The 16,015-nt window shown below is 38.4% G+C and overlaps 1 protein-coding gene across 1 annotated transcript in view; it reads left to right on the top strand.

Annotated features, from left to right (window-relative positions):
- pipox (pipecolic acid oxidase) overlaps positions 1-16,015 on the top strand; it is a 78,951-nt gene that overhangs the window by 32,234 nt on the left and 30,702 nt on the right. The window contains exon 4 of the mRNA XM_072243650.1: positions 7,464-7,677. Within this exon, the coding sequence (XP_072099751.1) occupies positions 7,464-7,677 (214 nt within the window). The remainder of the gene's footprint in view (positions 1-7,463; positions 7,678-16,015) is intronic.

Below are 16,015 nucleotides of genomic sequence, written 5' to 3'. Positions count from 1 at the left end.
GTTATTGCATGTGAAAATGATGCAATTACTATTTCTGATCATGCACCTCTGAAACTATCAATTAAATTCACTGACGTAATTTCTAGGGCTAGACAATGGAGGTTCACTTCCACGTTGCTTCAGGATTCAAACTTTGCCAATTTTACTAAAGAACAGATTGATTTTTTTTCTTTTCAATGAATTTTCGGAATGAAATTTCCAGTGGAATATTGTGGGATACTTTTAAAGTATATATTTGTGGGCAAATTATTTCATATTCTGCTGGATTGAAAAACTGAATTAATAATGAAATATGTACATTGGTTGATAAGATTAAAGAAATTGATAAAGAATATTCTGTTGCTCCTAATCTAGAACTCTACAAAAAGAGGGTTGAACTTCAGATGCAACATAATTTGTTATTAACTGCCCCGATTGAAAATCAATTACTTAAAACTAAGAGTCAATTTTATATACATGGTGATAAATCAGGTAAATTATTGGCAGACCAACTGAAAGCTACTTCAGCTAAACGTTTGATTAGTAAAGTTTCTAAACAGTATGGTACCTTGATGGTTGATTATAACGAAATTAATAAATCTTTTCAAAAATTTGATACCTCTCTATCTAAATTAGAATTTCCTGAAGAGTCTACCATAATTCATGAATTTTTAAGGAGATTAAACATTCTGAAATTACCTCTTAATGAACGCTTACAACTAGATGCATCCATTACAGAAGGTGATATTCAGAAAGCAATTTTTGCGATGAATACTGTTAAAGTACCAGGTTTGGATGGATTTACAGTAGAATTTTATAAATCTTTTTCAAATTTACTTTCACCATGGCTATGTAAAATTATTAAGGATGCTTTACATGTAGGTAAATTACCATTATCCTTTTATGAAGCATCCATTTCTTTAATTCTTTAAAAATATAAAGACCTTACTGATTGTGCATCATATAGACAACTTTGTTGAATGTAGATTCCAAATTTTTTTCTAAAATAATAGCAAACAGATTGGAAAAGGTACTCCCACAAATTATTTCTGATGATCAGACAGGATTTATTAAAAAACCATTTATTGTATTTCAATGTTAGGAGATTAATGAACATTGTATATACCCCTTCATCTAAAGTTCCGGAATGTGTTACTTCGCTCGACGCCGTGAAGGCATTTGACAGATTTGAATGGAAATATTTATTTAATGTGCTTGAGAGATTCAACTTTAGCCCAAAATTTATTTCTTAGATTGAACTGATATATCATTCACCTTTGGCTTCCGTAGTTACCAATAATCAGAGTTCCCCCTTTTTTAGGCTTTTCGGAGGTACTAGACAGGGTTGTCCGTTAAGTCCTTTGTTATTTGATATAGCCTTGGAACCCTCGGCAATTGCCTTTCATGACTCACCCAGTATATTTGGAATTAATGATAGGGAGGAGACACATAAGGTATCATTGTATGCAGATGACTTGTTACTATATATCTCTACCCCAGAGAAATCCATCCTGGCAGTTTTATCACTACAGATCTACAATCCCTTATCCGAAATCCTTGGGGCCAGTTACATTTCGGAATTCAGAATTTTTCGGATTTCACACCCGCCCCCCCCCCCCCCCGGATACCAAAAAACACATATGCTCAAGTCCCTTATTTAACCTGTCTCAATGTAGTGGACTTTAGGACCCGGCAGCGTACCAAACCTACGCACATTCTCCCGTATACTTTAAATCATCTCTAGATTACTTATAATACCTAATGCAATGTAAATGCTATGTAAATAGTTGTTATACTCTATTGTTTAGGGAATAATGACAAGAAAAAATTATATTTCCACAAAAACATTCAATAAAACATAAAAATATACAGCTTCAAACAAACCGATTCTAACACATGGTCACACACATCAAAGTTGCTGGTGAATGCAGCAGGCCAGACAGCATCTCTAGGAAGAGGTACAGTTGACGTTTCAGGCCGAGACCCTTCATCAAGACTAACTGAAGGAAGAGTTAGTAAGAGATTTGAAAGTGGGAGGATTTGAAAGTCCTGTTGTTTGCGTTCAAACACATGGTAAGTGACTTATTGGAATAAATGTAGAACGTCACTGTCACTATAAAACTTCAGTAACTTGTCTTTGTTTATTTAAATCATATACAGTGGTAGTTCCAACACCATTTTCTTCAGTAAGACACCGCACAGACACACCACGATCAAGCTTCTGCAATAACTCCACTTTCTGCGTTATTGATAATGATGGATGCTTCCTTCTCTTTTTCTCATTGTTACCCATAGGGGTATCAGCAGCTCTTTTTGACATTTTCACAGTGAAATTAAACACAAAGTCAACAGTAAACACAAAATATCAGCGAACAGCAAATGCACGTGTAACCTGTACGAGCGCTGAGCCACAACTGACATCTGGCGGCCTCTGCTAATGCTGCCACATCACACCTGAGTGACGTCGGCTGTTGGCGAAAAAACTTTGGTTTTCAGAGCTTTTTAGATTTCAGAATTTCGGATAAAGGAATATGCACCTGTACTAGCTCAGTTTAGTAGTTTTCCTGGTTATAAACTAAATCTTAATAAGAAGAGCCTTTTCCATTAAATATGCAAGTTCCAATTTATAGACAATTACCATTTGAATTAATTACTGATTACTTCACTTATTTGGGTGTCAAAATTACTAAAAAATATAAAGATCTATTTAAAGTTAACCTTCTACCTTTAATTGACCATGTTAAACAATTGTTTACTAAATAGTCCCCACTGTCCTTTTCATTCATTGGTCAAATTAATGTTATTAAAGTAACTGTTTTACCTAAATTTCTGTATTTATTTCAAATGGTACCAATTTTTATGTCTAAATCCTTTCTTGATATTATTCATTCTAAAATTTATTCATATATATGGCAGAATAAAAATCCTAGCTATAGTAAGAAATATCTACAGAAATCAAAAAAGGATGGTGATTTAGCATTGCCGAATTTTAGATTTTATTATTGGGCAATTAATATCCGATATTTAATGTTTTGGATGCAAGATTGGGATGTAATTCATTGTCCATGATGGGTGGACCTTGAGGGTGAGTCTGTGCAGGGGTTTTCATTAGCTTCTATTTTAGGAGCTTTGCTCCCCTTTGCATTAACCAAACTGAATAAACAATTAATTAATCCAATAATTAAACATACAATACAAATATAGTTTCAATTTCATAAATTTTTTGGATTGAATTAATTGATTTTATCTAGTCCTATTATATTTAATTTTTTCTTTCAACCTTCTAGAATTGATCAAGCTTCTTCCTTAAGAAAAACGAGGGGAATAGCATGGTTTCGTGATTTATCCATGGATAATTGTTTCACGTCATTTGAACAATTATCTAATAAATATTAGTTGCCTAGTTCACATTTTTTCAGATATCTGCAGATTAGAAGTTTTTTGAATGGTATTTTACCTAGTTTTCCAATATTTCATCCAACTAGTATTACAGAAAAAAATTTAGGTTTAAATCCCTATCAGAAGCGCTTAATAGCAGTTTTGTATGATTTAATTATGAAAATATATCTAGGTACATCTGATAAAATAAAAAATGAATGGGAAAAAGAACTTCAGGTATCTTTACCTACAGAGAAATGGGAGAAAATTCCTCAACTAGTTAATACTTCCTCAGTGTGTGCTAGATATACACTGATACAATTTAAAATCGTCCATAGGGCTCATACGTCGAAAGACAAATTAGCTTGTTTTTACCGACATATAAATCCTGTGTGTGACAGATGTAACTCTGAGGTGGCCTCTCTGACACATATGTTTTGGTCTTGCCTTCTTTTAGATAAATATTGGAAAGATACTTTTGATATTATTTCAACAGTTTTGCGTATTAATTTAAAACCTCACCCTATTACTGCAATTTTTGGATTACCAGTGACAGATGTTGGTCATTTATCCTTTTCAGCTTGCTGTTTGATTGCATTTGTTACACTAATAGCTAAAAGATCCATCTTACTCAAATGGAAAGATTCTGATCCTCCTACTACTTTTCAATGGTTTTCTCAAACTATCTTATGTTTAAACCTGGAAAAAATTAGGTGTGGTATGGTTGATTCTTCAGTTAAATTTGAAGAAACCTAGAGACCATTTATTCAACATTTTCATATGATGTAAGCTGTCCTTTTCAGAACCCTTTTTTAAAATAATCTTTTGTTTATCTATGGAGGAGCAGAGTTAATGACAAATAATGTTCTTATCCGAGGGAATAGGACGTCCCAATTTTTGTTTTGTTTTTTTTTTAGATTGGGGGTTCTTTATAAAACTTTTTTCATGTTTAATTACTCAGAGATTGGGAGGCTTAAATTATATATTTTATCCGATTTATGTTTGTATATGTTAACCATTATCAATGTTACTCTGATCTCTTTGTATCATTAGTATTGTTATGTATATTCATCTGAAATTTAATAAAAAGATTGAAAAAAACACAACTCTTGAGCCTTTGCTATCAGCCCTTAATCACTGTCATTGGAGAGAACTGTGACCCTGAGTAAAACTGTACATAGTTACTTGTCATGGGTAGATTTCTCCTGTTTTAACGTGCAGTTTAAGAAAATATGTTGAAAATCCCTTGGAACTATTTTTCAGTCAAGGGAAGTCTAGTTATACTACAGTGCTATTGCAGATGGATCTTGATTATTGACCCAAAGCAGAACTGATGCTGAAACAATGCAGATCATTTACCTACTTGCTAGAGTACAGCAGGTCGTTGTGAATGCTTGAGAATTTATTTGAGTGAGAGCGGGGGAAAAAACATGAATTTCATTCAATTTAAAAATCAAGTCAGAACTGAGACTATGAATTCTATTTTACTTATTTATTTAGAGATACAGTGCAGAATAAGTAAATAAAATTCTAAAGCATGCTTTACTCAACACCATGTCTTTCCTCTCTCCTGTCCGAACAACAGATGTGAGCTAATCTGTAAGTAATAATACAGTGTGGAAATCAAATCATGTAATGTATAGTTTTATGGATTTGTTTCAAATTGTTTTTACCTTGAAATTTATTATAATCCAAATTCAAAATATTTGTTTCTCACAGGCCACTTTAAGGTTATTTATTGTACGTTCTAGTTCTATGTCTTAGTGTGGAGTAAGTCTGAAATGCAATTGAAGTAGTATCACTGAGCTCCCATGTAAATTTCTTAAACTGTCATTCCATGGCCTGTGGCCATTTCACATGACACTTTGCTGTATGCACCCTTTTCCACCTTCTCCTACCTTTGTTTCTTCCCATTTTGCAAGGCCAGGAATCATTCTACCAAATTATATATTTCATGTAATTTCACATCTTCCTGTTCCTGTTCTGTCCTCTTCACAGGGGGGAGGGATGGATGCCGTGTCGGGGAATTGCTCAAAACACCCATCAATCTAAATCTGCCTTAAAGAGCAGGGTAGCTATCTGAATTTATTTTTCCGCCCGCTGTGATCAAGCATCCTGTTGCGATTAGCCATTCAGACAAGAGTCAAAGAGAGGTTTCGCTATTGTGGAATGGTTGTAGTTTGAACAAGGCAGCGATTCAAACTCTATCAGAATCAGGTTTATACTTATGTCTTATATGATGTGAAATTCGTAGCTTTATGGCAGCAGTTGGTACAAATACATAAAATTACTATAAATTACAGAACAAATAGTGGAGAGATGGTACTCAGGGACTTTCATAAATCTGATGATGGGGGAGAGAAGTGTTCTTGGATCATTGATTGTGAGCTTTTAGGCTCTTGTAATGGTAGTAATGAGAAGAAGGCATCTGCTAGATGATGAAAGTCCTTAATGATGGATGCCTCCATCTTAACACACCTTCTCTTGAAGATGTGGTGGAGCTTTCTGAGTCTACAAACCTCTATGAACTCTTATGATCCTGTCCATTGGAGTCTTCATACTAGACTGTGATACAAGCGTTCAGAATGATCTTCAGTGTATATAGAAATTTGCAAGAGTCTTTGGTGACAAACTAAATTTCCTCAAACTCCTAGTGAAGCAGAGCTGATGCCATGCTGTCTTTTTGATTGTATCAATATGTTGGGCCCAGATAGATCCTCTGAGATGCTGACACCTGAGGAACCCTTTCCCATACTGACCCCTCAATAAGGACTTGTGCGTGTTCTACTGAATGTCCTTGGTCTTGCTGACATTTAATATAAGTTTGTCATCACAACACCACTCAACCAGTCGATCTCCCTGTCTCCTGTCTGCCTCCTCGTTGCTACCTGAGATTCTGCCAGCAGCATCTGCGACTTTATGGATCGCATTTGAGCTGTGCTTATCCACGTCATGAGTGTAGGGAGAAGAGTTGTGGGCTAGGCACGCACCCTCGAGGTGTGCCTGTGCTGATTGTCAGCGAGGAGGAGGTGATACCACTGATTCATACTGACTGTGGTCTCCTGATAAGGAAATCAAGGAACCTGTTGCAGAGGAAGGTGCAGAGGCCCAGGTTTAGAAGCTTGGTGATTATTACCGAGACATTGACAGAATTGATTATTGGTATAATTCGTAAACAGCAGCCTGACATATTTTTTACTGTTGCCTCAATTGCTTCAAAGAAATGTGGCTAGATCAATAAGTCAGGATACAAGACCCACTTTGGGAGTAGATCACTGGGCTTCCCTGTTCTGTAGCTGAATTATACAGCCTGTGTCTGAGCGGTCTAGAAATAAGTTAAAGACAGCAGGATGAGCGGCATCTGTGGCAAGTTAAATAAAATTAATATTTCAGGTTACTGACCTTTCATTAACTCTGATATTAAGTAAACAACCTACAATGTTAACTCTTTTCTATATATGCAGGTATTTTCTGGATTTTTATTGGATTTTGCAACAACTGCGGTGTATCGTGTTTGACTGAATCCAGGTTCTATCCCTCCACCTAAACTGTGATGGTTTGCAGTAATAGGGATCATGCAATTCATGTCTGGATTGGATGGAGAAATTCTGCTATGGTTCCTCCCCCTCACCCACCCCCTTGCTTCGTGACCTCTTCTGGAAGGGCAAGAGGACACTGGGTGAGAATTGGATCTTATTGGCTGGAGATTGCTATCCCAACTGAATAGCTTCCAGGCACTTGTAGCTACAGAGCCAAAAACATAACTTGCTGCCACTGGAACAACAAGCAGTCTGCCCAAGGATTGCAGCAGGTTGAGCACCATATTGGGGAGAAAGAAATCGTTGCTATTGCAGGTTGAGATCATGTTCCAAATTTTCTCCAGAAACATTGACAAGTCCATCCACAGTGTTTTGACTCAATTCCTATCATGTGTGTTCTCTTAGTCCTCTATTGTTACCACTGTGAATAACAGTAGTCTTGTCTCCAGCAAGCTCTGACAGCTCCTGGAAAGGGAAAGGGAGGGAAAGCAACTGTTGGGAAGAGGAGTAAAAAGACATCAACGAATGTTTCTATAGTAAAGTGATTAACCTCGTGCTTTTTTGCAGGCAAACAGGGTTATTGCTTCTAGGCCAAGAAAAGGACCCAGAATTTCAAGCCATGAAGACAACATTGATTGACAGCAAAGTCCCTACGACAACATTATCATCTGCAGATTTTTCAAAGAGGTTCCCAGCTATAAGTCTTCCTAAAAACGTTTCAGCCATTCTCGAAGAAACAGCTGGGATCTTGTATGCGGATGGAGTGTTGAGAACTCTGCAGGTAATGCAAGAGAAATACCAGAACTTGTATTCATGGCAAAATGCTTTGAAGCCAATGAAATGCTTCCAAAAGTGCAGTTAGTGTTGTAATAGTCTGATGTGCCTGTCAGTTTGTGAACAGCAAAAACTCTGGACTAGAGAGCACTATTCTGCAAAATAATGCCACAGGATCTCATTTTAGCGTCTTATTAAAAAATGACACCTCTTGACAGTGTCATGTTCCCTCAGTACTACACTGGAACATTTTTGATCTTCATTCATTTTTAAAATTTGGAATAGTAAACCATTAAAGTCATAATAATCTAAAGTATTATTTCACAATAGATCTGGTTGACATGCTGATCATTTTATTTGTCAGCTGCATTAAAATTGGCATTTCACTTTGGAAAACTGTAGCTTTATTCCAGCTGAGAAACAATGTTAAAGTCCTTTCAGTGTTCAGTATGTTAACCTCATACATGGAATTATGTTAATAACATAGTACTTTGCCAGTGGGACTAGCAGGGCCCCAAGTTGTATCTTGTTGCAGTGACAGAATGCTTCATTTTGGTCATAGAGCAACACACACAAAAAGCTGGAGGAACTCAGCAGATCAGACAGCATCCATGGAGAGGAATAAACAGTTGACCTATCAGGCCGAGACTCTTCATCAGGACTGCACCAATCACTGGCCCAAAAAAATTACTGTTTATTCTTCCATAGCTGCTGCTTGACCTGCTGAGTTCCTCCAGCATTTTGTGTGTATTGCACCGGATTTCTTAAATTTACAAATCCCTTGTCTTTATCACTTTGGCCATAAGATTGATTAACCTCTACTTGTCTGGGCAAAACTGTTATTCGTCGCAACCATTCAGCAATGAGATTCTGTTTTTATTAGAAATAAAATCTATTACAAAATTGAACAACAGCAAACTCCATTTACATGCCATCCCTAATGAGGTGGATAACCATCACCCACCAGTGATGTTGGTGATGTCACAGACATGGGAACAGGACCATGGGAGGATTTGAATAAAAGGACGAGAATTTTCAAGCAGAGGTATCGATCAACAAGAAGCCAGTGTTGGTCAACAAGCACTAGACTCCTGCGGGTTCATGGTTGTTGCTTGGGAAAGTGGGGACTTAGCCAGATTGATTTTTTATTCGAACTGAAGCTGCAAATACAGAAGATGTTTGCAGCAGGTCTAACCACCTGGTGCAGGATTTCAGGATCTGAAGTAAGCTGAGTGAGTGTTCCTGAATTTTATTTTTCATGATTCGAGCAAGGTTAAATATACGGAAGTTTTCTATTGAATCAGCTGATTATCATGAGATCGAATGACCACATCCTGTGAATTTTACAGACTGCAGTTTGTCACTGTAAACAGTAACAACTGAAACATGAAGAAGTCAAAGAATATTTTGTGTGCAGTTTAATATTCAATGCCCACAAAGTTTATCAAATAATTATCCATGGTTACTTCTCTGGTACGCTATATCAAATGAGGAAACTTCCCTTTTGCATCTCCTGTCTTTCAAGGTTTGCACTTCTTGTTCTCGGAACTGGCTCTCAAATGTAAACATCCATGACAAGATAATTGTGCTTCACCATGAAATGCATGTGATCTGACATGATTGCTTTTGTTCATTAAAATTATCTTGTTACACTAGCAATCTTTTGAAAGTTGTTACCAGGATTGTAAAATCGAGTTTGTCACTGAGGAGCAGATATAGTGGAAACCCCAGTGGTTGTAGGCAGTCAATCTGGATTGTACGTCAGTTCAGATTCATTTATCACATGTATACTTTGAAACATACAGTGAAATGCATCATTTGTCTTAACAACCAACACACCCAAGGGCAGCCCGCAAGTGTCATCACACATTCCAATGCCAACATAAGCATGCTTACAATGCTTGGCAAAACAACACAAAACACAACAAAACAGAACACAATAAGCACCAAAACAACAGAACAGCAGCAAAACAAAGCCTTTTCCTCCCCCTGCCCATGTGCATAGGCAATCCTCCAACTCCAGGACAGCCTCCAGTCACTAGTCACCAGACTTTGACTTGAGACTTCTGAATGACCTTCATGCTACGATCTTCAGTATTGGCCCCCAGACTAGTTGATGGCTGTACCCCGAACTCCAGGCTTGAACATCCGAGCATGCCAACTAGCTAGCCCTCATGCCTCCTTGTGCCTCTTTCTCCCACTGACACCTTATCCTGACTGTCCTCGAGCGTAGAATGGAGACGTAGGCTCCAGTTCCATTCGTCCCTTGTCCAATTCACAGGCCATCAAGCACAGGGCAAAGGCCTGAACTCTGGATATCCTTCGTTAGCCATTCATATCGCTGGACTTTGAACACAGAGCATGGAATGGAGGCCTGACTACTAACTCCTCTTCATCCTTGTCCCTAAACACCTATCTGACTTCTAACACCCCACGTCACTTGTTTCTAAACCCGAACATGACCCCTAAACCCCCTCTCTTTGCCCAAAACAATCCCTACAAACAAAAAGAAACAACTAAATCTGAAATATAATCTTGAACGAGACTGCAGCTTGGTGCCATCTTGACCAGGAAGTCTCTGAAAGTCTCTGTTTGCTTGGAACATTTTAGCTTGTATAATTGTACCTATTTGGTCTGGAAAAGCTTTCTTGGAAACAATGGCCAATTGAAACAGGGGAAGGAATAAAAAAATAACATAGGACCATATGCTAAAACCCTTTGAGAAGCAACAAAATCCTTAAACATTTGGATAATTTGGTTTCTCTAAATGAGACAAAACTGAGAACAAAAATAAAAAAATATTCTTTATATACATCATTTTTTCATTGCAAAAAGGATGTTCCTCGTTTCAATATTTTTTTTAAAATAATAAAGGGAGGGGTTTTGTTTCAGGCCAGCATCTCCAACAGCTTAGTTGTGCTCTGTTAAGAGTTTAGAACTGGGAGGAGAGAACAGAAGTATTCCCAAGTCCACAACAGATCATTAAGTTCCTTCTGAAAGATCTGTCTGACCAGGAACTACCATGTAATATTATAGGTTCCACATTGCTCCTGTAATTATTTCAGTAAATTTAAATCCAGAGACCGTTTTGTAAATTTGTTGACAGCATTATTCCTGCTGCAACCCTTTGTTGTTGTATTGTTAGGTTGTTACAGCTTAGATATCTCATACCAGTAATTTCAGCAGTTCCAGTAACTGAATATTCTCTCTGTTGAAGGTGCCTCTGTGTTTTTAATCATTCTAATTTTATAAGTTCATTAAGTCTGTTTGTTAAGTATCTCTTTAGCAAGATTTGGGTATTGCTTGAATAGACTCTATGAATTATTCTGGATAGCAACTGATTGCAATTTATCATCAGTACACCAAGTTGATATAAAATAAAAACTGGAAATGCAGGAAATACTCAGCAGGTCAGGAATGAAAAGGGATGCAAATAATGAAACAAGTCACTCAGCCCATCCAGTCCGTGCCAACCTCTTTCTCTGCCTAGTCCCATTTATGCACATCCAGACCATAGACTTCCATACCCCTCTCATCCATGTACCTATCCAAACTTCTCTAAAATGTTGAAATTGACCCCTCATCCAGCACTTCCACTGACTCTTTGTTCCACACTCTCACCACCCTCTGTGTGGGGAAGGCTCCCCCCCACTCAGGTTCCCCCCCACTCAGGTTCCCATAAATATTACACATTTCACCCTAAATCTATGAGCTCTAGTTCTAGTCTCACCCAACCTCAGTGAAAAAGACATGCATGCATTCACCTTATCTATACCCCTCGTGATTTTGTATACCTCTGTAAGATCTCCCCTCATTCTCATACACTCTAAGGAAAAAAGTCCCGGAGAAAAGGACTTTATCCAAGTGTTGTTTGAATAATTGAATAATTGAATTGGTTCAGCACAGCAGTATGAGTCGAAGAGCCCATTCCTGTGCTGTTTTGTGTTCAAATAAATTCCTAACCTATTCAACATTTACCGACAACTCAGGTCCTCAAGTCCTAGCAACATCCTTGTGAATTCTCCCTGCACTCTTTCAAGATACTGTTATCTTTACTGCAGGTGACCAGAACAGCACACAATACTCGTAAAGTGGCCTCACCAACATCTTAAACAGCACAACGTCCCGAATCCTGTATTCACTGCTTTGACTTATGAAGGCGTATATGCTAAAAGCTCTCTTTATGACCATCATTTACCTGTGATACTACTTTCAGGGAATTATGGATCTGTATTCCCAGATCTCTTTGTATTCTGCACATCTCAGTGCCCTACCATTCACTCTGTGAGTCCTACCTTGGATTGTCCTCCCAAAGTGTCGCACCTAATACTTGTTTGTATTAAATTCCATCAGTCCATTTTTCCAGCTATCCATACCGTAATAGTTTTCCTTCCTATACATCATGACTTTAATAGCAACAATTTTTTTTTTGGAGATACAACATGGTAACAGATCCTTCTGACCCAACAAGCTCACACTACCTAATTACACCCTTGTTACCTACTAACCTTCTGGCTTGTATGTATTTGGAATGTGGAATGAAATATAGTCGTGGGGAGAATGTACAAACTCCTTACAGATAGTGATGGAATTGAACTCGGGACGCGGGCACTGTAATACTGTTATGTTAAACGCTACACCACCAAAGCCACCCGTCAAATATGTTCAAAGATTGTTCAAATTACCATCTATTTATAAGGTACATTATAAAATTCAGGCCACTTCTTCTGTTGGGCGCCATGGTGGTGTAACGGTTAGCACACACTATTACAGCTCGGGCTGTCAGAATTCAATCCCAGCATCCTCTGTACATAGCACATAGAACATAGAGTAGTACAGCACAGTACAGGCACTTCGGCCCACAATGTTGTGCCGACCCTCAAACCCTGCCTCCCATATAACCCCCCACCTTAAATTCCTCCATGTACCTGTCTAGTAGTCTCTTAAACTTCACTAGTGTATCTGCCTCCACCACCAACTCAGGCAGTGCATTCCACACACCACCCACTCTCTGAGTAAAAAACCTTCCTCTAATATCCCCCTTGAACTTCCCACCCCTTACCTTAAAGCCATGTCCTCTTGTATTGAGCAGTGGTGCCCTGGGGAAGAGGCGCTGGCTATCTACTCTATCTATTCCTCTTATTATCTTGTACACCTCTATCATGTCTCCTCTCATCCTCCTTCTCTCCAAAGAGTAAAGCCCTAGCTCCCTTAATCTCTGATCATAATGCATACTCTCTATACCAGGCAGCATCCTGGTAAATCTCCTCTGTACCCTTTCAAATGCTTCCACATCCTTCCTATAGTGAGGCGACCAGAACTGGACACAGTACTCCAAGTGTGGCCGAACCAGAGTTTTATAGAGCTGCATCATTACATCGCAACTCTTAAACTCTATCCCTCGACTTATGAAAGCTAACACCCCATAAGCTTTCTTAACTACGCTATCCACCTGTGAGGCAACTTTCAGGGATCTGAGGACATGTACCCCCAGATCCCTCTGCTCCTCCACACTACCAAGTATCCTGCCATTTACTTTGTACTCTGCCTTGGAGTTTGTCCTTCCAAAGTGTACCACCTCATACTTCTCCGGGTTGAACTCCATCTGCCACTTCTCAGCCCACTTCTACATCCTATCAATGTCTCTCTGCAATCTTTGACAATCCTCTACACTATCTACAACACCACCAACCTTTGTGTCGTCTGCAAACTTGCCAACCCACTCTTCTACCCCCATATCCAGGTCATTAATAAAAATCACGAAAAGTAGAGGTCCCAGAACTGATCCTTGTGGGACACCACTAGTCACAATCCTCCAATCCGAATGTACTCCCTCCACCATGACCCTCTGCCTTCTGCAGGCAAGCCAATTCTGAATCCACCTGGCCAAACTTCCTTGGATCCCATGCCGTCTGACTTTCTGAATAAGCCTACCATGTGGAACCTTGTCAAATGCCTTACTAAAATCCATATAGATCACATCCACTGCACTACCCTCATCTATATGCCTGGTCACCTCCTCAAGGAACTCTATCAGGCTTGTTTGACCCGATCTGCCCTTCACAAAGCCATGCTGACTGTCCCTGATCAGACCATGATTCTCTAAGTGCCCAGGAAAGGAATCTGTACGTCTTCCCTGTGGAATGTGTGGGTTTTTCCAGGTGCACTGCTTTTCCTCCCTCAGTCCAAATATGTACCATTTAGTAGGTATATTATCCCGTGATTAGGTCAGGGCTAGATTGGGGGTTGTTAGGGGTTGCTGGGCAGCACAGCTCGAAGGGCTGTGTCTCTAAATAATTAAGTATAAACTGAATCTTGTGTTTTTGGTTGTTAATGTCCATTTTTTTCACATTGGGCTGCAGCCTATATGTATTTCCACACAAAATAATGCTTCACTGCTTTTGCAAAACCATGCTTTTTCAACAGATTACATGTATTTTCTCAGAGGAGGGTTACTTGAATAAGTTATTGTCCTTTAAACTATGAGATTAATTTCTGCACAATGTTTTTATTTATTCATCATTAAAGAATTGTTTTGGATGCTAGTACTAGAACATTCTTTCAGTAACTGGCATTCTCGTGTCTAGTTTACATTTTCTTACAGTGGTACCTTTCTGTCCTGAGACATCGATGCCTTGGATTTTGCAATTGTGTTCACTGTCGACTCCAAAGGAAGTTATCCACAAAGACTAAGTGATTAGTCTGATGAGAAATTCCCCTTTTCTTGAAAGTTGTTTCATTCAGACTCAGATTTAGATGATGTCTGATGCTTAGTGACAATGATATCGTCAAGCTACATGTTCAACCAATCTCATTGAATAATTCTCACTATTATTTTGTCCAATTTATATTGAGCAAAGAGCTTACAGCATATGAAATTAACAGAGGCAGAAGTACCTATATAAAGATCCTTTATTTGCAAGATGTGTGGTTTTTATAAACTAATCAAGGGAGTGATAATCTAGATGTAGATTTCAGCGATAAAGACTTTAAGGACATTAATTGTGATTTAGGGTATTAAGATATCTCATTCAGTGAGCTGTAACACTAAGAACAAACTTAGTTTGTAAGTAGTTGAATTTTTCATTAGTGAATTAATTTCTGCTCATTACACTGAGAAAGTCAGCAACAACACATTCAATGAATCAATGGCATCAGCTTCTGGTTTTCTGTGTTTCACTACAAGTCTACGTTCTTCATCAGTTCATATGTCCTGTATTATAACAGTGGGTATTAATAGCAGAAACAGAATACTGCAGTGCTACATTTGTTCTATCCTGACTTATGGAAGTGAATGCTGGACCATTTCCCCAGCAATGGAAAAGAGACTAGAAGCAGCTGAATTATGGTTCTACAGGAGAATGTTAATATCATGGACCACACACACATCAAATGAAGAAGTTCTCAGAAAAGCCCAAGCAGTTCGATCACTCATACCAACAATAAGAGAAAGACAACTCAGATTCCTAGGACACATCATGCGGAAAGACGAACTGGAAAAGCTCATACTCTCTGGAAAGATCGAGGAGAGCAAACCTAGAGGAAGACCTCGGCTTATGTACAACAAAAGCCTAGCCAGGTGGCTACACATCGAGGAAATGGAAGTCATCCAAAGAACGAGGGATAGATCTATATGGAAAACCATGGTCACCAATGTCTGCATCGGATATGGTACCTAGATAGACAGACATTAATAGCCTCACTGTTTCTGTCACCAAAAGTTCTAGGCTGTTAGTGTTTGCATAAGCAGGCTATATCTGTTCTTCAATGGAGTTTTATATTTGTTTGCCTTCATTGGAATTATCAAAGAACTTTATTTGTCGTATTTTAACCCATATTTTATTTTTAATTTTTATTTAAAGATACAACGCAGAACTGGCCCTTCCGACCCCAACAAGTTGCACAGCCCATCAACCCACCTATTTAACTCTAGCCTAATCACAGGACAATTTAGAATGACCAATTAGCCTACTACCCGGTAAGTCTTTGGAATTTGGGAGGAAACCGGAGCATCCAAGCACTTACAGGGAGAGAATTAAAAACTCCTTACAGACGGCGTTGGAATTGAACTCTGAACTCGGATACCCCAAGCTGTAATTGTGTCTCGCTAACTGCTAAGGTAGTAAACAAACGGCTCAGAATTTTTAAATTGTACAACATGTCCTATATTTATAAGTAAGTTTGATTAATCAGTTCCTAACTATACAAAAACCGATGCGCTTAATTCATTGTAAGACCATAGCCATAGGAGCAGAATTAGGCCATTCAGCCCATTGAGACTGCTCTGCCATTCAATCATAGTAATTTATTACCGCTCTCAACCCCATTCTCCTGCCTCCTCCCTG

The sequence above is a fragment of the Mobula birostris genome, chromosome 25, assembly GCF_030028105.1.
Source record: "Mobula birostris isolate sMobBir1 chromosome 25, sMobBir1.hap1, whole genome shotgun sequence".
Classification (NCBI taxonomy): Eukaryota; Metazoa; Chordata; class Chondrichthyes; order Myliobatiformes; family Myliobatidae; genus Mobula; species Mobula birostris.
Note: the sequence above shows the minus strand (reverse complement) of the source record. Positions and strands in the feature narration are given on the sequence as shown.